The sequence below is a fragment of the Dermacentor silvarum genome, chromosome 1 (genome assembly GCF_013339745.2).
Source record: "Dermacentor silvarum isolate Dsil-2018 chromosome 1, BIME_Dsil_1.4, whole genome shotgun sequence".
NCBI classification, from domain to species: Eukaryota; Metazoa; Arthropoda; class Arachnida; order Ixodida; family Ixodidae; genus Dermacentor; species Dermacentor silvarum.
The window spans coordinates 63,874,205-63,895,817 of NC_051154.1; the positions used below are offsets into that span (position 1 = coordinate 63,874,205).

General features: G+C 48.5%; 1 protein-coding gene across 2 annotated transcripts in view; it reads right to left on the reverse strand.

The window, feature by feature from the left end:
* Positions 1-14,502, reverse strand: part of LOC119464451 (E3 ubiquitin-protein ligase RNF31) — a 53,163-nt gene extending 38,661 nt beyond the window's left edge. Inside the window, exons 1-6 of one of the 2 annotated variants that reach the window (XM_049668734.1) lie at positions 14,376-14,451; positions 13,383-13,453; positions 8,058-8,090; positions 7,753-7,959; positions 5,701-5,847; positions 2,384-2,485 (exon numbers count right to left, since the gene is read on the reverse strand). In XM_049668734.1, the coding sequence (XP_049524691.1) occupies positions 2,384-2,485; positions 5,701-5,847; positions 7,753-7,959; positions 8,058-8,075 (474 nt within the window). In that variant the 5' untranslated portion in view covers positions 8,076-8,090; positions 13,383-13,453; positions 14,376-14,451. Of the gene's footprint in view, positions 1-2,383; positions 2,486-5,700; positions 5,848-7,752; positions 7,960-8,057; positions 8,091-13,382; positions 13,454-14,375 lie in introns of both variants that reach the window. The other variant, XM_037725436.2, reaches the window with a different exon arrangement.
* Between the last annotated feature and the right edge of the window lie 7,111 nt (positions 14,503-21,613).

Below are 21,613 nucleotides of genomic sequence, written 5' to 3' on the forward strand. Positions count from 1 at the left end.
GATCACGTGGTGGCGTGTCCATTACTTGTATCAGCTGCCTCCGTTGCCTCCGTGTTTACAATGCAAGCGCGTGACGCCGGTGCGGCGCAGCAAACCTCCGTTTCGACGCATATCGTAGACGGTGACTGTGTGGACGACACGAAGCTTTTGCCACAGCTTTAGGGACATGTAAGTGCTTTCAGATCCTTGTCCAAACGGCGTGAGCCGCGCATACGATGCTTGTACTAAAAGCGGGGTTAGAAATGTTTTACAAGCTGTCCAAACTTTCAGCTTATGAATTAAATCAGGATCAGTGTGCCCTTCGTTATTTATTTGGCAAACATTTTGAAGCAGCGGCTTGTCATGTTTCTGACTCCGTAAAGTTCCTCGGTGCGGCCACTATCTGATTGTTTTTTTTTTTTTTTTTTTTTTTTAAGGCTAATCGCTCGCGGGTGTGCTCTGCTGCGATAGATTTATTCTTGCTGCGCACAAAGCTTGGAATGTAAATGTTCTGTACTTTGTGGTAGCTTGCAGCAAAGACGTATTATCGCTGGTGCCTCGCTTACTCTGTGGACCGTTACGAAACGTTCACCTTCCAACATTCGTGTCTGGTCGGTGTAGTCGCCGTCACTCATGCTTCGGCACATTGATTCACTTGTGCGCCCTTTCACTTATTGATACGTTGGCGATAGGATGGGCACAAGTTTGCGTGCGAGTAGGGTGGATGTGTTTAGATAACGTGCGAGAAACTTACTATGCCAGTAAGTGGCGCTACTTCCTTTTGTAACGAGCGGTACTCACTCTTACGTGCCGACGTTCCGGTGTTGAAGTCCTTTCTTTGGAGGTTAGCTATACAGCGCTAGCGGATGAATTATCTTTTTTTTTTTATCCTCGAGGAAAACCGTGCATCGTGAAGGGCCGGCAACACAGGCAGTCCTTATCTAGCAGCGGCGACACAGGTTGATTGGAATCCTTGATATGCGAGTCATTATTTTTGCAGTTACCTGCCGCACACGTCTTCCCTCTGTCGTTACACATTTCGCAGCAAGAACACGACAGACTGCATTAGCTAACACCCAGCTACATTTCCGACAGCTGATCGCACAGTAGCAGGGAAGAAGCAGTAATGGTTACGTATTCGCGCGCATTAGCTGAGGCAACGTATGGCGCGCCGTCGAAAGCGCCATCTCGTTCCTCTAGAGTAAACTGCTGCGCGAAAAGGGTCAATACAGTTCCGCTTTAAAAGCTTCCAGTTCCCGCAGCCATCTGCAACAGCTTTACTTGATGTCTCTAAATGTTAGAATGAGGCTGCACTGCACATTGGCTGTCTCTGCCTTGTCCTGATACTATTCTCGCTGCCGGCGCATAACACGCTGACGTCTCAATGGTCCCGCGCCAGTCTCAGCGCTGCCCGCGGCACGATCCGTCCGCGTTTACATGCACGCTGCAAGAGGGTCGGGCTGTGTCAACCTACCCCATGCATGTCGGGCTGACTCAGCCCGACTCGACGCTTGTCCAGCCCGACCGGCCAGCGTTTGCAGGAACTCAACAAGCCAATTCCAGCCCGACAAGTCGACTCGACCCTCTTCTTTCGGGTTCATGTACACGCCCTGATAGTTAGTCGTATACGCGGGCGGAAAGGAAAGCGAAATGAGAGAAGGCAAATGAGAGTGGGTCACGCCACATCCATTCGCGCTACCGCAAGGGCGTTTATGCGGGACAGAGGACAAGGCTCTTCTCCCGAGCAGAAACGGCCCAAGGGAAAACGAAGTAAGAAAGGGACAGACAACGGCGCTTCCCTTTCTTACGTCCTGTTATGCGGAATTTCAGCTCAAGTTATGGGCCAACCAGCCCAATTGCGTACGTTTCTGAAGTCTTTTATCGCCATTGCAAGAGTACTTTTTTTTTCAGTTGTGGGGTTTTCCATGCACGATTTGATTATGAGGCACGCCGTAGTGGGGGACTCCGGATTAATTTGGACCTCCTGGGGTTCTTTAACGTGCACTAAATCTAAGTACACCGGTGTTTTCGCATTTCGCCCTCATCGAAATGCGGCCGCCGTGGCCGGGATTTGATCCCGCGACCTCGTGCTTAGCAGCCCAACACCATAGCAAGCAACCACGGCAGGTGAAAGCACCTTATGTGGAGTCGGCATCTGACCGAGTGGCAGTGACCGCCACTTAAGAACAGGCGTTGGCGAACGCAGAGCCGAGCCACGGGCGACCAAGTATGGCCACACTGTTTGTTAAACGATACAATCCTGGAAGGATATGCAATCAGAGTTTTTGCCCAACTTGCGTAGTTGGGCTAAAGAGTAAAAACAACAGCCAGAGAGAATGGCATATTCCATTCTAAGAACAATGATGATGATGATGACGAGGAAAGCAGAAAAATTAAAACAAACCTTTTTGTTTGGGCAGTACTTGAGCTCTTCGTCATGTTCCAAGCCATGGCGAAACAAAGTCTCATCAAACGAAGCATAATCTTCCTCGAAGATGCGTTTCAGCTGTTGAAAAAGGACAAAACAGTTAGTTTCTTTACCATCTGCAAGTTACACCTGTTGTTATCTGCAGAAGTAATGTCGCTGATCTGTTGAGAAGCTGAGGTGCATCCAGGAAAAAAAAATTTCGCAGTCGAAAACTAGCCCGTGTTAGCACTTGTTCAGCATCCCGCGTAGTTTCTCCACACTAAAGGATTACACCCTAGTGAGCGTATTTGATCATAGGAACACGCTTTCTACAACCGTACTTTTTCTTAAATGCTAAAGTAGCGGTACTCGTTAGCAGAACACCCTCATTGCAGCCCGTATATATATAACCGGATTTTTAAATGGGCCAAGCGTATTGAGAAAAATGAGAAGCACAACTTCGCGGTTATCTGAGGTTTATTTACCCAACAGTTTCGTTGGGTAAATACAAACAGTTTTCGTTGGGTAAACGTTGGGTAAATACAAACAAACTGTTGGGTAAATAAACCTAAGCTAACCGCGAAGTTGTTCTCATTATATATATATATATATATATATATATATATATATATATTATATATACGGGGGTGCTTAATAGGTGTTATGTGCAAAAGATAAGATACAAATAACGGAATTAGCGGGTTCTCTGATTTTTCAAGCAAGTAAAAAGCCGTACGCGCTTCCTTCCCAACGGTTTGAGCCAAGTCATCAGAGAGTCATAGCTGAGCGAGTTTGCGGGCCAGCGGTACGAGCGGAGACGGTAGCGTAGCGCCACATAAATTTCAACACAACCGCGTAGCGAGAACGCTGGTGCGTCTGCGCACAACGCTCATACCGGCTACGGAACGAAAATGGCTTCCCTTGCTCCGCTTACAAAGCCGACTGTCGCTTTGCAGCCGGGCTGATAGCGCGTCACTCGCGTCTCGGCAAGACGCGCTTATCAAATGCGAAAACTACGCAGTTCCCTGCAGTGCTTCAGCGAGAAAATTCTTAGCGGATCGGAACTTAAGCGGCGCTCAACTAAACCTGCCTATTGTTCGAGCACGTCATAAGGTCACAGTAGGCGCGCATGTCATGTTGATGCTTCATGTATGTGGCGTCCCCGGTGTTGTAGAGAGACAGGCTTTTTATTTTATTTCCTAACTTGCCTTTCGCTTTTTACCGCTAGCTTCGCGGAAGTTCTTTCAACTCCGTGTCCTTGTATAGATCAGCTGCTAAGCGTCAGCGAATCGTAGCGTGTCATCCAATCATAGTTCTTCAGGTGGATGTCCTTTCTGTTGTAGCATCGGCAGTGGCGTAATACTATGCACGCAGTGAGTCTTGCACTTTTTTTATGTAGTGACAACTGTAGTAAACATTCGCTTGTGCATGCGGTGCAACCTCTCGCCGATAAGAACACAGCATCTATTGTGGAGGTGGCGCGCCCTGGGGCGCGATCTTGTACGCGTTCCAAAATGGAACGGAGGCGTTCCATTCCATCGAGCCGCACACGATTGGTCAATTTGAACGTCGCGGTTGAAATTGGCCAATCGTGTGCGGCTCGATGGAACGGAACGCCTTCGTTCCATTTTGGAACGCGTACAAGATCGCGCCCCTGGTCGCAAAGCGGGGAGACAACTATTTTGTCCTCATCTCTCCTGTCTATAAGATCGTACTACTAGCTTCGCTTAAATTGTTTCACATTGGTGCTGGTTAGTGAATAAGCTGGAGAGCGTAGCGTCAGCCTATCATAGCAGCTATAGACGCCATAGCGCTCTCGAGGTGCTGTATTATTCAATAAGGTAGCATCGGTGCAGTGGCTCAGAGGTAACGCTTTGAACTAGCAATGTGTAGGTCCGCAGTTTGAATCCAGGCAGGGTATATATAGTGTGCGGCTATTTTTTATTTTTTTTTTCTAGAAACGTCACGCAGTGGACAAACGTCTTCCAGAGGACTTGGGCATTCTTTTGACGGACACCGACGCCACGCATACATCCAAACGACTCGCGGGAAGAGGATAACGTATATCGCTGCAAAAAGGGGGCAACGTAGGGCGTAACTCCAACAAAACAGCCTTTCATAGGGGTGTATTAGCTCACTCAAACACCCTTTTCTCTGGGTGTAAGAAAGTGAGTTATAGAACACACCCTTAAGGGTGCAATTTTTTTTTTTTTTTTTTTTTTTTTTTTTTTTTTTTTTTTTTTTTTTTTTTACTGTGTGTACTTTACGCAACACCCGCACACTGATGCAATCGAATTGGTGCAGTGAAATCAACCATTCAAAAATTGGCAAACGCGCCAAGGTGAAACATTGGCGAAAAGAATTGAAACATGCCGGTCGTACTCTAGCAGTATGAAAATGGACATACGTAACGCGTACGTGCACATGCGCATGCTGTACGTGCACGTATCAGTATGGTGCGTTGCTGTACGCACAAGAAATGTTAAAACTGTGCTGAAATATAAAGTGTTGCGTTTAGCGTTGAGGGCGTGAGAGAAGTTTAGTGCAAGCAAGTGCATCGCAAATTTTTGCGAAAATATAAATTGGCACGTAGCACCTCCTTGGTGATGTCGACATACGTACACAGTTTGTAATCGTTACAAGAAGTTGGACACGATACGTTCAAGTTGATTTTCTTTTTTTTTTTTTCTTCTTCTTCTTTTGTCGCCGAACAACGTAACGTGGGACGGAAAGCACTCGTCCTTTCAGTCCTTTCGCGCGAATCCGGCGTGCCACATCTCCTCTATGACGTTGTATGCAGCACCCGTACCACTCATCCCCCCCCCCGCCCCCTTAATTCATCAATAGGATAAAGCGCATCCCTCTCAAATAAAGTTTCTTCATTACCTTTCATGTCCCTCCCTCGTACGTTGATCGGCGCCAAACAAAGGCGTGTTTATACGTAAAGCGTTTCGACAAATGTGGTGGGCGACGCCGGGAGGCTAATGAAAAAGAAAATCAAAGTGAAAGGAGGCTGTCCCTAACATTCTCCTCGCGGGTTTCTTATTTGCCTCGCAGCACACAAATGTACCGACTTCGTGTTTGGCTGGTTTCGCATGGGTTGCACATGGAATAACATACTGAATGATGAGGCAGAATGTCATGCACTGGTTTCACCTGTTCGCCGTCATCGCTGTGCACACGTAAAATGTCGTAATAGAACAGCGAATTGTTAGCGATTACATACAATTTTGAGCAGAAAAAAAAAAAAAGGGGGGGGGGGGGGGGGGGAAACCGCCGAACGGGCAAAGCCCGTGTTTTGTGTACGTACTTACCAAAGCAAAATTGATGGACTGCGGAATCTCTTCCGTGCATTCCACGCATGTCAGTTTTCCTCTAAATGATTCGCTCCTAAAATGCGTCTTCAAGCAATTCGTGCAGGCAGCGTGCCCACACGGTTTCAATTTATTTTGAGACAAGTCCTGAAAGTATAGGCGGCAGTGTGAGCCAGGACGTACCGCCAGAAGCACCTAAGACTCTTACATATATCGCTGCACGGGGAACCACGGCCGACTGTCAGGCACGAAAAATAAATACTGTTCCCAACTATTGGGAAAAATAAGTTTCCAAGCGACAGACAAGACCACAATGAACGATGATCTCCAGCTTTCGCTGCTTTCTTACGCAGTTGCGAGGCCAGTGGCCAAAAAGGTGGAACGCGTTTGTGACAAATTAGTATGCACGCGAGAGCAAAGGACCGTGGAATTGTACAGGGTGATGAAAGTTAAGTCGACAGGTCTTTTTTTTTTTTAATTAGGCGCTTAGATGCACGTGAAGACCACCTCTACAGTAAGGTTATGCGCCCAGGGGGACACAGAATGAGGTGGAAATTATTGATGTCGGTGGCTTAATTAACTAAAATTTAATAATTAACTTTTTAGTGGCTCAATTATTCTAGGGCATCCGTACTCCGAGATATCGAACTGCGAAGTTTAATTGTCGTTCACAAGATTACGCATGCAAAACAGTTCGGACCGGCGCAAAGCTGCTCCCTTTTGTGACGCTGCTGTTGCCTGCGGCGTTCGCGATGTCATATCTTGATTTCCGCAGCCGAGAGGGGAAGGGGGGCAGTTATCTTTGGCAATGCATCCGCCCCGTTGTCAGACTAAGCGCCGCACGCAACAGCTGCGTCACATCAGGGAGGAGCTTTGCGCCGATCCTAACTCTCTTGCGTGCGTAATCATGCGAACGACAATTAAAATTTGGAGGTGGATATCTCGGAGCACAGACACGCTAGAAGCATTCTTCCAACTGATACTGTGTAGTTAATTATTCAATTTTAGTTAATTAAGCCACCGACAAAAATAATTACCACCTCATTCTGTGTCCCCCTGGGCGCATAGCCTTACGGTAAAGATCTTCACGCGTACATCTAAGCGTCTAATTAAAAAAAAACTGTCGACTTAACTTTGATCACCCTGTATAACACCGTGTATATACGAGTATACGGTCTCGACTGAAAATAGCCAAAGATGACGCGGGCCAGACACAAACTGCTGGTTAGCGCAGTTTCATGGCGTACCGAACAACTGCACACATACAGTGGAATCTCGTTGATACGATATTTACAGGAACCTGAAAATAAAACGTGTCATCCGAATATCGTATTATCAAAAGCAAGTTCCAAAAAGTATGAAAAGTGGCGTACTCGGTGACAAACTCAATAGCAAAGGTTTTTGTGGGGTGGAGTGTTACTGCTCCGCATAACACGTTATACGGAGCAGCATCACTCGACGCCGCACGAACCGAAACCAACGCAATTTTATTCAGCAACGTTGAACCAGCTCGTCAGTTTGCGCTAAACTTTCTTCTTTTCAATTTCTGTAAAAAAGTTCTTCTGGAAGTTAAAAGAAGCCGCCATTTCCTCACTCAACTGAGCAGCGGCGCACCACCAGTCGGTGGGTGTGGCCGCACTGCCGCAGCAGCGTTTTGCAGTGTTTTTAGTGGGTCGTTGGAATGTTATTTAAGCTAATACACTGGAATATTAAGCTATTATGTTTAGAAATACCAGCAAACACTCACTTCTATAGTCGTATTATCCAATTTCCAGTGAAAACGCGACCGCAATAACCGCATGAAAATACATTGCTCCTATGGGACGTTGGCCGGAAAAACAGGGAAAAGACGTATTATCCTAAGAAACGTATTATGCAGAATCGTATCAACGAGATTCCACTGCATATGTGTCAAAATTTAGGCAAGGCGAAAGAAGCGGAATAATTCAGTATTCGACAGACAAGAGTCAGCTCTGGCACGAGGGCTTGTTAAAAAAAAAGCCGGTACGCCCGTCGTCGCAAGGTATGGCAAAAAGAAAAGCAAGCTCTTACACTTTCCAGAAAGCTGACACTGCACACCGAACAATCGACGAACACAGCAGCTGTCAGGAGTGACAACGCGCTCCTGATCGACTTCTCCTTTTTGGCAGCAAACAGCGCTATGTCTTCATCCCAGCCCATTTTCATCAGCAGAACTGCCAAGATGCCATCGACAATGCAGCCCACTTTTCCATCGTTGGTCAACTTTCGAGCATTTTCCTGCAAGAATTTTTGGTATATAATTATGCTTAGGCGCGCTTAATGCCACGAAGTAAGTACAAATCAATGACCTTTTTTTTATTTTTTTTTTCTCTCACCGTAATTATTCCCGCCATGCGCTTCACTTGTGCCTGCAAGAAGAAAAAGCACACTTTTGCTATCAAATCGGCGATATGACAAGCGTGAACAAGGTCGCGAACGAGTTTTCTTGTTAGAGAAGAAAATATACTTGGCTTCTTAAACTCTCTTATATAAAACCTCAAGCAATTTAACAGTGCGAAGAGACGAGTGAATGGAAAGACAAGTTGCACGAAGAGCGCAGAGAATGTCGGCAATTTGCCACCTGCTCCTCGGTTTGAAAGACAACCCTCGTGAGTAGCGGCAGCTACGCGAACAAGTAACCGCGTATACATTACGGAGCCCAGTCTTTCGAACCTCACAGACATCCTGCAGCGCAGCACTCTGTGGGCGCGCCATATATCTCGCAAATTGGCAGTAGTGCAAGTGTCACAAAAGAGCGCGTAATCAAAGCGCGCGCCGTGTGTCACGCAAGCCAGCGAAAGAAGCACGCCGGCCCCGCGGCAGCTTCAACAGAGGGGGAGAGCGCATACGCCTCAAACAGGCGACGCGACCGACGGAATCTAGAAGCGACGGTAACGAGAGAGAGAGCGCACGCCGAGACACTTTCTCACCCGGCGAGTCGAGAGAGAGATTACTACAGCGCGAGCGTGTACCTACAGATGAGTCACCACCCCCTCCTCGACGACGCCACGACGGCGGCGGTCGAAGCTGCGAGTTTTGACTAGAAGATTCCCAGGCTATGGCCATGCTACGGGATGCCAACTTTGACCGAAGGTTTCAGAGCCCCCGGCGTGCGGGAATCAGAAGGGGGATCAGACCGCGCCGGTGAAGACATGAGACGTGAAGACTGACCGTCTGCGGAAGAATGGGTTTCCCCGGCAAGCTAACTTACGAGTTCACCGAGCGTCTGCATTTCCGGAAGAAGTTTCTTCGAGATTTGCCTCGAGCTACGCCGAAATCGTCCGGCTCAAGACCAGCAGGGTTGAATAAGATTGGACACTTAGTGTTCCTATTCATTTGTACTTTACGTGTTGGACTCTTAGTGGTTGTCGTTAATTATTGTCCTGTGTTTTGTGAATACCCATCTGAATTGTATTGTGATGTGTCTAGCCTAAGTGTGCACGTGTGTGCGTAACTGCCTTGTGCGAAGATTATATTTTGTTGTGTTTTCACAACTCTGGGCTCTGACTCGGTCTTTGGACAGCAACCGCGGCGTTCGCTGGCGCACCAGAGGGTCCCTTACTTGCTTTCCTTGCTTTCGTGGGATTACTTTCGGAAGCTGATAAGTCGGCTTTGGAATTTGGTGCGGCGTTGGCGCCTCGTTCACGGGGTCTGTGACAATATTTCTGGCGGCCGCGGCAGGACCTTTCTGGTGCAAATTGTGTGTCCATAGTAGGGAGAAACAGCCTACGGTCGTTTACATTGCCATCGTAAACGATTGTGTTTCACCACGTTTGGTTAACTTGTGTGCAGAGAGCACTTCGATAGTTCAAATCTAGGCAGATATTTTTTTGCACGTGGCTAGATTTTTAAAGGGCATCATGGATCTCGAGAAATTAGTTGCCCTTGGTGAGAAAATGGGTCTTTCCGGAGCTGAACTGCGTATGTGGGGGTCTGTGACAGCAAGATGCATTCTATTGGATGCATGCTGTTGCAATTCGTACTTCAATAGAGAAACACGTCTAAGAAAATGTTTACCGACTGCTGACGACGACCTAGAAGCCGCGCGCAACAGGGAGGAACGCACATGCGGGATGAATGAGAGGGAGCAAAAGTCGGGAACCTCTGCGGTCCAAACACTCGCCGATAGCAAGCGTGTCTTACCTGTACGGGGTGTTCCATTTTAAGTTTTCCGGAATTTATAGAATTCGCATGTGACAGATGGCAAAATTTTTTGTCCTTGAGCTGGATTATTCGAAGAGGCACGATAAATCGAAACACATTTTCAACTAATTAACAAAAATCCCCTAATTACCGTCCTAATTACTTTACGGCACATAATACAATTTACGAATTGTATTCGGTGAGTTTGCAAGACGTATCCACTTGAAATGAATCTGGCACCACTTGCCCTCGCGTCGGCTCGGACGTGCTGTTCCAGCTGACAGCGCTTATCGCGCTCGGCTATAAGCTTGCCATCTTCGCACAGTGCTAAAACCGCTTTCGGCCATCTACTTCAACGCGTCCGGTTACGAGACACGCGAAATCTCGCGAAAGTGATAATATTAGCAGTATAATAGCGGACGCCGCGAGAATCGAAACGACAGGCATCGAGCAGCCGCGACAGCAGATAGGCACGCTGCATGAAGCAAGCCGATGTGTTTTGGCACGCTTATCAGCCAAGTAATTTTTTTTTTTTTTGCATCGAATGAGGCTTTCCTAGGCAGAATTTTGTCTTTACAACGGCATCGGTTCTACGACCACGATAAAACCTCATAGCCGCGCACAAGCGACCGTATCAGGAGTCTAAACCAGATGCAAGGACCAAGAGTTCAAGAAAGATGACTGGTGGAAAGTGATTTACTTCCTTTAGTCCTGTTCCGCGGTCATTCCCACCATTTGATTAATGCCGTCCGCGCGTGCTGTCATTGTGGCGTTGACAAGCGATAATTGTCGCATTTTGCTTCTCCGTGGGAATGAAACTTATCAAATTCCGAAGGACCATATATACTAAACCATACCTCTCTCTAGTTTCTTGCTCAATTTGAGAGAACGTACTCGAAAGGCTACGAACGCTCCACTGGGCTGAACAAAGCTGAAACACCTCTGCGCTGAATATTGTCTGAGATAGAGAGAGAGGAAAGACGGGAAGGCTAACCAGAGGCGAGCTTCCGGTTTGCTACCCGCAATGGGGTGAGGGATATAGGGGTTGGAAAGATGGCAAAGGGAAGGGGAGAAGAAAAAAACAAGAACATGAACAGATAACATAAAAGGCATTCCAGTTACAGGCGTTCACACAGGCCCGTCGATCTCAAGATGCCAAGTAGAGCCTGGTCGTCCAACCGATTGAGCACGAAGGAAAGCGATTGTCGCTGCACACTGTACTGCGGGCACTGGCATAGAGCATGAATTGTCTCCTCGTCGTCGCAATCACCGGAATATTGTCTGTATGGTCAAAGTATTAATGTTCTACATACAATAAACGCGCGCGCACGTAGAGTCCAAAAATTAGGCTAAATTGGCTAAGCGAGGCCAGTGATTAGCACAGAGCAATACAATCTGTTTTCAACAGACCCACACATGCACAAAGTGCAGCTATAACTGATCGCTCGTTCACGTGAGCCACTCCACACCAAACAATCAACTCGCTATGGTCGCACCACGCATGAAATGATCCTCGCCCATCCGTATATAAGCAAGAGGAACCCCAACCTCGCGGGTGCCCGCACGAACGCATGCGCGGGATTTGATCAAGGTACCGAATGCTGACAAGAGAGAATGGTAGACGCGGTAATTCGGCTATAGGCTATAAGCTTGTTGGAGATAAGGAGCTTGAAGAAGGCGAAACGGACACTCTGGCGTATTTTACAGCGAAGCCTTCTGCTCCTCCTTTTCCGTGGCGTTTGCTTCGTTGGTGCGCCGTTCACAGTAGACTGTTTATATATAGCACGAAATATTGACCAACAAAATATTTCCAGTGAGCGCACCTCTGTTCTGCCTAGTAAAACATAAAAACTGTGCATATGAAGCACGCAGTTCTCCTAATGAAATAGCGCATTTTATTCAACGGCTTCTTTAGTTTTCTTAAATTTCTTATACCCGGGCTACTCGAGCCAGTGGGTATGCGCCATGAGTAATGTGTCAACCGGCATAAGTGGTCCTGATTCTCGTGTGGGTATGCTTCTGGGATTTCGAGCGGAGAAAATATAGCCCCATCACCAGCAGGGCAACAGCAGAGAATCCTAACTCCTACCACGTATATACCTACCCCACCTTTGACACCCAACTTTCCATTCCCTTCCGGCGGAGGGCGAATATTTCACAGCGGACGGATTCTTTAAAACGACGTAATAAACACGTTCTCAAACAAATAAACTTATTATTGGCCAATCCTCAAGAATAAGTATGTGCCATTGTGACACAAGGGGTAAAAAAATATTTAGATATGTGTAGTATATGTATACTTCTCTGTGCAGCGCCTTTCATCGCCAAACTTCTATCGACAAAACCATAATACATCGCTGCAACCACGTTTCCCAGTGTTCATCCGCCTGATTTGGTGCTTGCACTTCGGCATACCTTGTGAACGGCGTAATGCGTAAATATAAACATTGCATAATAATAAAGTTCTAACTCGTGTGGTACGTAAACAAACATTGCAGGAGAGCTTTGTGCGATTGTAAATTTTAAGGGAACGTTTAGCTGGGCTAGTTGGTTCCTACTTAAGTTTAACAAGAGCACACCTGTGTCTCCTTTCTTTTGTGCAGCCTCTTGAGCTGTACGTTTGTTAAATCTGCATGAATGTGCCCTGCAACTATAGCGTCGCAGCGAGTACGGTTTACATCCGACGTCTGCGCAACAACAGTGTGGCATCACGCTGATACATCGGCAAAGCTAAATGTTCAGACATTTTTAAAAGCAAGAATACTTAGCAGAGGTCCAAATGTTAGTGTCATAGTTGCTGCGCAGTGGCAGATGTTGCGCCACAGCTTTAAGCGACTGTGTCGAAGGCATTCAGCGGGAAGGGAAAAAAAAAACGCAATCAAAGTTTTGATGTATCTGCTCTTTTTTTATGTCCACGTGACTCAGTCGTGCATCGATCGCCGTTCGCTTTCCCCTTTACAGCGAAAAAAAAAAAAGAAAAAGAAGAAAATATATTTGACCTGCCTGTTCAGTGGTGCAAACGCCTTCACATTTAACTCACTGCGGTTCCGTTTCAAATATGTTATGTTCAAAGCATTCCAAGTGACAGAAATAGCTTGGCGCACGTGAACAATGAATTCTAGAGACAAGCACAATACAAATAGAACAATCACTGCAGGTGTACAGCGATCGCGGATCGAATATTGCTGATTCCGCGTACCTTTCGTAACAAAGCGCGACATGGCAAGCATGTTCCTTGGAGAAGAAAAGTGCCACAGATTCGCTTACGCTAAACGACATTGCTTCTTTAGTCTGGGGTTTTACGTGTCAAAACCAGTTTTGATTATGAGGCACGCCGTAGCGGAGGGCTCCGGATTAATTTTGACCGCCTGGGGTTCTTTAACGTGCACTACAACGCAAGCACACGGACGTTCGCTGACTGCACTGAAGAGGCAAGGCGCAATCAAAGATAAAAATATCGAGCGTTCCTAACTGGCCACACAAGGAAAAACCTTTCCAGCGATATGACTGCCCTGAACGTTGAGCGGCGGCTTGGGGTTAGTCGTTGTGGCGGTGTACTGATCGAACGTCAAAACGCGCTTCCCAATTTCTGGGGGAAAAAAAAAAAAAGCACATCGGTGAGGTGTGCAGACGTCTTACCTCTTTTAGTGGGATTTTTGCATTAATCAGTGTGGGGAAACCACTGAAAGGCCGACATTATTTTCCCTCCTGTATACATCCATCATTTGTCACGGTTTTTGTAACATAATGGCGTTTAACAGATTAGCTAGAAATCTGTCTATTGGTTGAAAAAGTTCCCCGATAAAACTATTCATACTTATAATGCAAATCCGGGTTTGTTTGTTTTCATTTTTTTTTTGTTTTTTTTCACTTTAGCCATCAGATCAGATCGTCTGAAATCACACATACAATTCTTTTGACGTTGCGCGCTCAACTGAATACATCCTTCGAGTAACACAATGAATCGGTAAAGCATGGTAAACTATACAGTCGTGAAATCTGTTCCCGTAACGGTTCGGGAAGAGGGGAGCACTGAAAATGTGCGCTAGTTCGACATCCACGGATAACAACTGTTCAGCACACCATAATCACTTTCGTATGTGGAAGAGCCGCACAGTTTGAACTATGACGCAGTTGCAGTAAACGCGCGAATGCTTCTTGTAAGGTATAGTTTCGGATGCATTCAAAGCAAGCCTCGACAAGAATTTCGCCAAACTGATAAAACATTTCCGCCTTTGCGAGCTGTCAGTGCCTCGTGTTCAACAGTGCAACCACCTACCGTCGAAAACGAATTAATTTTGGAAGACACGTATTAAAGCAGATTTGCACCCCATTAACAAGCAGCCGAATTCCCGAAACAACAGCCATAGTATGCACCTTACGCGAATGTCAAGACTAAGAAAATAAAAAACGGACTATGTGCTGGAGTCATGCGGCAGACTGTTCTTTGAACAGCCGAACCCCAAACAGTAGGCAATATGGCGAGAAAGAAATAAAGAGGCCACGCTCACATTTGAAGGCTCCATCTTGCTTGCTGCGAATACGAACGCTTCCCGAAGCAGGGCGACAACGCTCGCGGCCAGAGGAAGGCAATGACGCCCATGCCCTACGTCAGACGGCGCGGATAAGATAAGCCGGCTCGCGGCAGGGAGCAGCCGCCGCCGCCGCCGCTTGGAACGCGACGTGCAGATACGGAGCTGCGGTGCATCTCCGCAGGCATGCTTGTGGGCTGTTGTGGCGTAACAACTCGCGAAGCGCGACAAGTTGATCGCACCGCCAAGCACCACTCCCAAAGTAGCGTGCAATGTGTTGATGTATGTACAGCGCGCACAGACGAAGGGCGAGAATGACATGGGACACAGCGCTACAGTAATAGGTGGAGCAAAATGACGATGTCGTCAGCTAGCGACTTCCGATTCGCGGGTTAGCGCTTCTGTTGCTTCGTTCAGCCTTGTCAGCAGTTTCTACAGTGCGATCTCCCGCTGTTCGCGAAGAAAACACGCTTCAGCAACGTGATTATGGTTGGCTACTCGGCATTAGGGTGCGCGAACTCTTCCGTGAAAGGAAAAAAAAAAGTGTTTCGTTTTCCATGGAATGAAGCGCACAAACGTAAATGGGCAGTTGCCGACAAACGAGCGACCGTGAACGGCGAGCTGTGGGTACCGAACGTAGGAGCCAGAAAATGTGAAGATCATTTCGCCACAGGCAAGTGTTTTGGCGAATAACTTCGTCTACTAACGTTTTAGTACAAATACCCCCCTTTTAACAATCAGTTAAATAACACAGGTGCACCCAGCAAGGATCCTCAGCGCATTGATTATGTGCCGTCTTCATTCCGGTACAACGAAAAGGCTACTGAGGCTGCACGAAAAAGGGAGGAGAGGTAACGTCAAAATAATTCGTGCACTTTTGAGATACTTAAATCAGTGCTTTCTCTCTGCAGTTATACACGACATGCGTCTCTTGACAAAAACGGGAGACTGCGAAGGCACAGCAGCCGACGACATGGCGCGCGCTGGGCACCGCTGCAGACAAAACAGCGGACGAGGCGATCGACTGTACCGTTTGTTATGGGAAGCGTTACCAACAGCCACTTATTAGGTTGACTTACCACTTATTAAAAACTACTTCTAGTTAACGAACCTTTATATCCGCTCGACAAACGTTATGACTATTTGACGCAACACAAACACGTTAGGGCATGAAATGCCTGCCACATAAAAATACACGAGTCTAGCGACAAGCGACGCGATGGAGATGGCTGTCGCGTTCACTCGTCGCCGACAAGTCGTACCGCATGCGAGCGAAGAGACGAGCGACGAATTTGAGCGACGTCTCCCCGGTGTTGCCGGTATGAAGGTAGCAAATACTCGCCGAAACTGGCTTTACGCGTGCTTTATTAATTTAAGTTGACGTGTTTTAGTGTAAAGAGTAGCATTAATATTTCTAAAGGTCTTGCACTACGTTATTATCCTTGCATGTACCAAAATCTAGTCGTTTGCTCGTTCCGTGCGACAATCGGTAGTACTTGACTGATGTATATCCAGTTCCGATTTCGCGCTATTGGCTAGTCGCTCATAGCACTTCCGAGCGACGAGCGACGAATTCTAGATTTTCAGAACCGAGCGATCGAGCGACAAGAACAAGCGATCTGTTCGCGCGACGGACCGTTTCGTCGCTCGAAGTCGTCGCTCGTCGCCGTCGCGCACAAAATCGCTCTCATGCGGTTTGGGCTTAAGCCAACATAAGTACGAAGGAGCGATAGCTCACACCTACGTTTTAGAACTGCCCAACGGTGGTTATATCGTGGTTTTTCACCAAAGTTCCGCACTATATAAAAGACAAAGCGCGTGAAGCATGGGCATGAAGTGACGTGGTCTCGAACCGGAATTTGTAGCAGAATTTTTTTAAACATGAATAAATCACACCCAATGACCGCAGACAACCACTGTCAAAACGCTAGCAGCAAGCGCAGCCGCCGCAGCGAGCGAGAAAGTTCGTGCGTTCTATTGCTTCAACGGAAACTGAGCGGCGAATGTACAGCGCATACAAAGGTCAGAGCCGTGTGGAGATCGCTTTTAAGATACGGTGCGGGCGACCGCCGCAGCCGGGAAAAGTACATGCGCAGTTGTTGGCAGAGTAGAAGCAGCCCCCTCCCCTCCCTCACGCGCTGCCTTCCCGCTTTCCTCCTTTCACGTGGAAGATTGAGTGGCTAGTTCCCCTTGCGCCCGGTTGCAAGATACGCATTTGGTGTCGCAGCACAGCGTCGCCCCGCCCCGCCTCCCTCCCTCCCATACCCCCACGGCCTTTCGTGCGACGGAAGACGCGTTTGTTTTCCGCCGTGCGTTCGCTCTCTGTGATAGCGCGCGTCCCCCGCGCGCTTTCACTCGCGCATACGGCGCGCGGCGACGATTTTATCGCCCTTGGACTTTACACGGCTACGGAACCTCACGGCTACGGCGACGACGACGCCGACGGCAGAAATCCGCTTGAAGTGTCCATATAATTGCTATCGCAATAAAAGCGACGCAAAGCATGTGTTCCACGCCGCGGAACGTCTAGAAGCAAGGCGCTGACAGTTGGGCGCTCCCAGCGCTGCCAGTACAAATCAAGTGTTTTTGTCACGATATGACGATATCATCACTCTGGCGATTCCATGGCAACTGCAGAAGTGGCACCTTGTGCTCTCGACCGCGTTCCGGTGCGTGCGCGGTTGAAGCGACCGAATGAGCAGGCTGTCAAGTAAAAATGGAAGCGCGTGCGCAGTACGCGCTCTCGAACTTAGGCGCGCAGCCGTCCGAAGGCGCAGCGGTGCAGTGTAGTCGCTGCTTCCGTGTTCTCTAAAACTTTGCACTCGACTGTACGTTCGCAATGCGCGACGGAGACTGACGTGGGAGTAGATACACGATAAAACAGGCGCTTTGGAGTGACCTGGGACTTTTTTTAACGGTACATTTCATTTGTACTACCGACCAAAAAATGTCGCAGTTTCGCCCGAAAGGCGAAGCATCAATTGCGATAGCAAATTAGTAGAGCTATTCGGAGTAGGGATAGTAGTTTTATCGGCTGCATAAACTTGGACACATTCGCTTACTAACTGAATTAACAAGCGTGGTGTCAGCACGCAAAAGCAAACATGAATAGATCACACTGAATGACCGCAGACGACTGTCAAAACGCTGGCAGCAAGCGCAGCCGCCGCAGCGGGCGAAGGTTCGTGCGGTCTATCGCTTCAACGGAAACTGAGCGGCGAACGCACAGCGAATACAAAGGTCAGAGACGTGTGGAGATAACAGACGGTGCGGGCGACCGCCACAGCCGGGCAAAGTACAAACGCAGTTGTTGGTACAGTAGAAGCTGCCCCCCCATCCCTCCCGCGCTGCCCTCCCGCTTTCTTGCTTTCGCGTGGGATATTGAGTGGCCAGTTCCTTTGCGCCCGGTTGTAAGATACGCATTTGGTGCCGCAGCACAGCGTCGCCCCGCCTCCCTCCCTCTCATACACCCACGGCCTTTCGCGCGACTGTCGCGTTTGCTTTCCGCCGTGCGTTCGCTCTCCATGATAGCGCGCGGGGAATACGGCGCGCGGCGACGCTTTTATCGCCCTTGGACTCTATACGGAACCTCACGGCGACGGCGACGCCGACGGCAGAAATCCGGTTGAAGTGTTCATATAATTGCTATCGCAATAAAAATATAGAAAAGCGCAACGCGTGCTTCCACGTGGCACGGATTGACCAATGGGGGAGCGGAGGAGGCTGGGGCGACAGGAGGTGGCGAGGAGGAAACACCGGGGCGAGCGTGGTGGCGTCAAGATGGAAGAATAGCGCTACTTTGGATGATTGAGGATAGAGTGTACTCTCTAATTGAGGGGCTTTAGTGGTTCATGGGGCTTAGCGCCATCTGTGTGAGGAGGGAACACTTCGGCGGAAGAAAAATGTGACGTCATATCCGTTAAAAACACAAGTGACGTCATTTTGTTCTCAAAGGCGCGAAAATTGTTTTCGGAGGTCTGCCATTAGAGCTGTATATTCAAATGCCCTGCCATTCAACTTGATGGGCGTTCCGAGCTTTCAGCGCGGAAAGCGATGCAGGAAAAGGTCAGTCGTACGGGTGTCAAAATCGCACCGCTACACAGAACATACTTTCTTTGGAGGCCGACGAACGCTTTGGGCGTTGAGTGCTCGTCCTTTCGTCGGGAACAAGCGAGAAACGAGAAACAACACGTACAGCTCTTCTTACTGGCATGCAGACAGTCTTCGTGACGTCTGCTCATAAAAATATTTGCGAACAGCGGGAGAAGCAGTGACGGGTACAGAGCTAGAGGTCCTAGAAGATAGTGGAGCCTCGAAAAAAGCAAACATGCTATCTTCATGCGACTGGAGGTAGGATAAAGACGATTTGAAGAATACAACGTGAGTCCAGAGAAAAGCCGACAGAGAAGCTTTTACGATACCGTTTCGAGCACTTTCAGGCGTGTTTGCTGAGAGAGCATACATTGGAAATCCTGAGCTAGCGAGTGTTATTATCTATAAATGTCCAAAAAATGTCCTGGAATTGAGAATATATATATATATTCCCTGTCGTGGATATGTAGGCACACATAATGTAATAAATCGAAGTTCATGACAAGGACCGCTTGTCGCAGCCCTCTAATGAGTAAAAAAGAAACTCGATAAAGATGTATCAACAATTAACGCATGCCCGATTGAGGCCTAGGATAAGAGAGGATAATTTATTTCAGGAAACGCGGAAAGGACTCTTCTACTCTTCTCATAGGGAAAAGGAGAAAAAGAGGGGTATGAGGAGTGATGGAGGTTATATAGTAGGATGCGATCGACTATACACGTAAGCTTGCGTTACTGAAAATTTCTAAGAGAGCCTCGATGGTTCGCTTCGCTGATGACGTCCGGCCAAGAGCCGTAACACTTTTCACTCAGCGGCCTGTTGTTAACTCTTTCTGGTCCTAATTTTAATTTTGGCGTAGCAAATATATATGTAAAGGATGTTGACAAACTCGAAAGGCCCTCAAAAGTAATTTCGCCCCAGAAACGTGGAAGGTCGCCGTTTCGAGCCTCGCAGAATGCAAAACCAGCGGGGGGCTTTGTTAGTGGGCCAGGAGGCACTCTTCGGCCGCAGAGAACCCGCGTCGCCAGCCCAGTGCATCGCAAAATGGTGCACGCCAAGTCTCAAGACGCAGGGGAGGGGGTGGCGTGTTTGGCTCGGCCCAAACGGAAGCGCGAACGGGTGCCCTCTCGCGCGCTGCGAGAACCACCTGCAAGACGTCATTAGGGTGTCAATGGGCATGCCTCGGTTGCAAAGAAGGGCATGCCTCGGTTGCAATGGGCATGCCTCGGTTAACCCCGCCCCTGGGGCCGAGTTAACCCCCCCCCCCCCCGCCCTTTGTTTAACCCTTTTCTTTCCTTGCGCCTTTGTGTACTGCAACTAAGATGTAAGACGCGCAATCGTCTGCACACTCGCAAACTTGCGCAAAAATCGAAGTGTTTGACAATTTACCGTGAAGAAATTGAAATTAGTGCTGTTTAGATGGTACTGGCAAACTGTCAACCCCCCCCCCCCCCCCTGTTAGAGATTTTGGGTGCGCGACTGGATAAGGTACGCGTACGCATTAGTAAAAGCCACTCCAGGCCATAGGCGAGAAATGAGAGTTACCTCCCGACGTGGTAAGCCATGTGGAAAGGCGGAGCTTCAGGTGAGGATCCAGGGAACAACGGCGCTGGTTTTAAGAGTCTGTCGCATTTCATTGGACCAACGTAAGATCGCACGCAAGCGCACGGAGCTTTTCCGCTGCGTGTGTTCTTGACATCGGGATAGCGACACCATCGCCACTGTTATTAGAAGATCGAGCGGCTGCGTCTGCTTGCTCGTTTCCAAGGATACCACAATGACTTGACAACCAGCATAGACGTATTTGCCGGACACTTGTCCCCCCCTGCTTTACTGTCAGAAGTGGAGGGGCAAATGGCACCACTTCTGAAAGCGGTCACTTTTGGCTCTACGCTGGAAAATTTAACAAAGCAACAGCTGAGGCCCAATTTTCTTTGTGAATGCATTCGGCAGGCAATTAAGGTGGAGGTATCACTGTCGCCATCTTGCGTGTAGTTCAGATTCTCCCACCAGGCGACGCCACTCAGTCATGTTTGGAAAAAGCGAAAAAAAAAAATCTGCTCTTCGCCGCCGCAGCATGCCCCGGGATGGCCCTCTTGCGACGCGGCGACAGGTGATTCGCCGAATTGAGGAAAAGTCCCCCTCCCCCCTTCTTTTCACGAGTTGTCCCTCGCACCATTGTTGTTTTGTTGCTGCGCGTGGTGGCTTTCCCCCCACTGATACTTTCAACAATAGCTCGCTCAAACTTTGTAAAATCGTCAATGCCACTTTTTATGTGGCCGTCCGGTGAGTGCAGGCCGCTGCTTCGAAAGCCGTCCCGGCAGATGGCCTGCAGACCAGTGTCTGCAGGCCATCTTGAGTGTCGTTGATCGTCAACACGTTTTGTTTCTTTCTCTTCCAAGTGTATTTCTTTAGCATTTTTCAAAGTGCGGACGCGCTAAACGAAGGCTCTAGGCTTGAAATGGTCACTGTTGCTTTGTGCCTATAAAGATAAATAAAGGAAAGGGAAGGACATTGCTACGGACCGCAGTAACTGTCTAGCGTAAGCCCTGTTTACATGAATGCGACAGTGTCGCATCGCATTGCATTTCTAGCGCATCCCATTCATGTAAACAGCGGTAATGCAATGTGCCAGGCGAGGGTAGATATACGGGCGCTAGTCGACTCTCGGGGAGCATGTAAACGCAGGGCGCCTAACAAGACCTTCGATGACAACCGTGAAGCTAATGAGGCGACGCTCCTGAGAGGGGAGAACCGAGGCGAGGGCGCCTAACAATACCTTCGGTGACAACCGCGAAGACGCTACCGAGAAACAAGCGAGAGCCGAGGGGGGCCTCTAAATACCACCGTGCCCCGTGTCCCCGACCCGACAGTGGCCACTGCGCTCTCTCCACGGCTCTAGCCACTATAGTCATTCATGTGGCGCTACGTTCTCTGCGCTTCATGTAAAAGGCGTCGCATCGCCTTTCCCAAATGCGCTTGGAAATGCGATGCGCCACTTTCGCATTCATGTAAACGGGGCTGTAGTCTGCTGACGCCTGAACGGCGGTCAGCAGTGGAGGAGAGGTGGCGGTAAAAGAGTAGGGGTAAAGGTTGGTATAGAGTAACAACGAAATATTTAGCT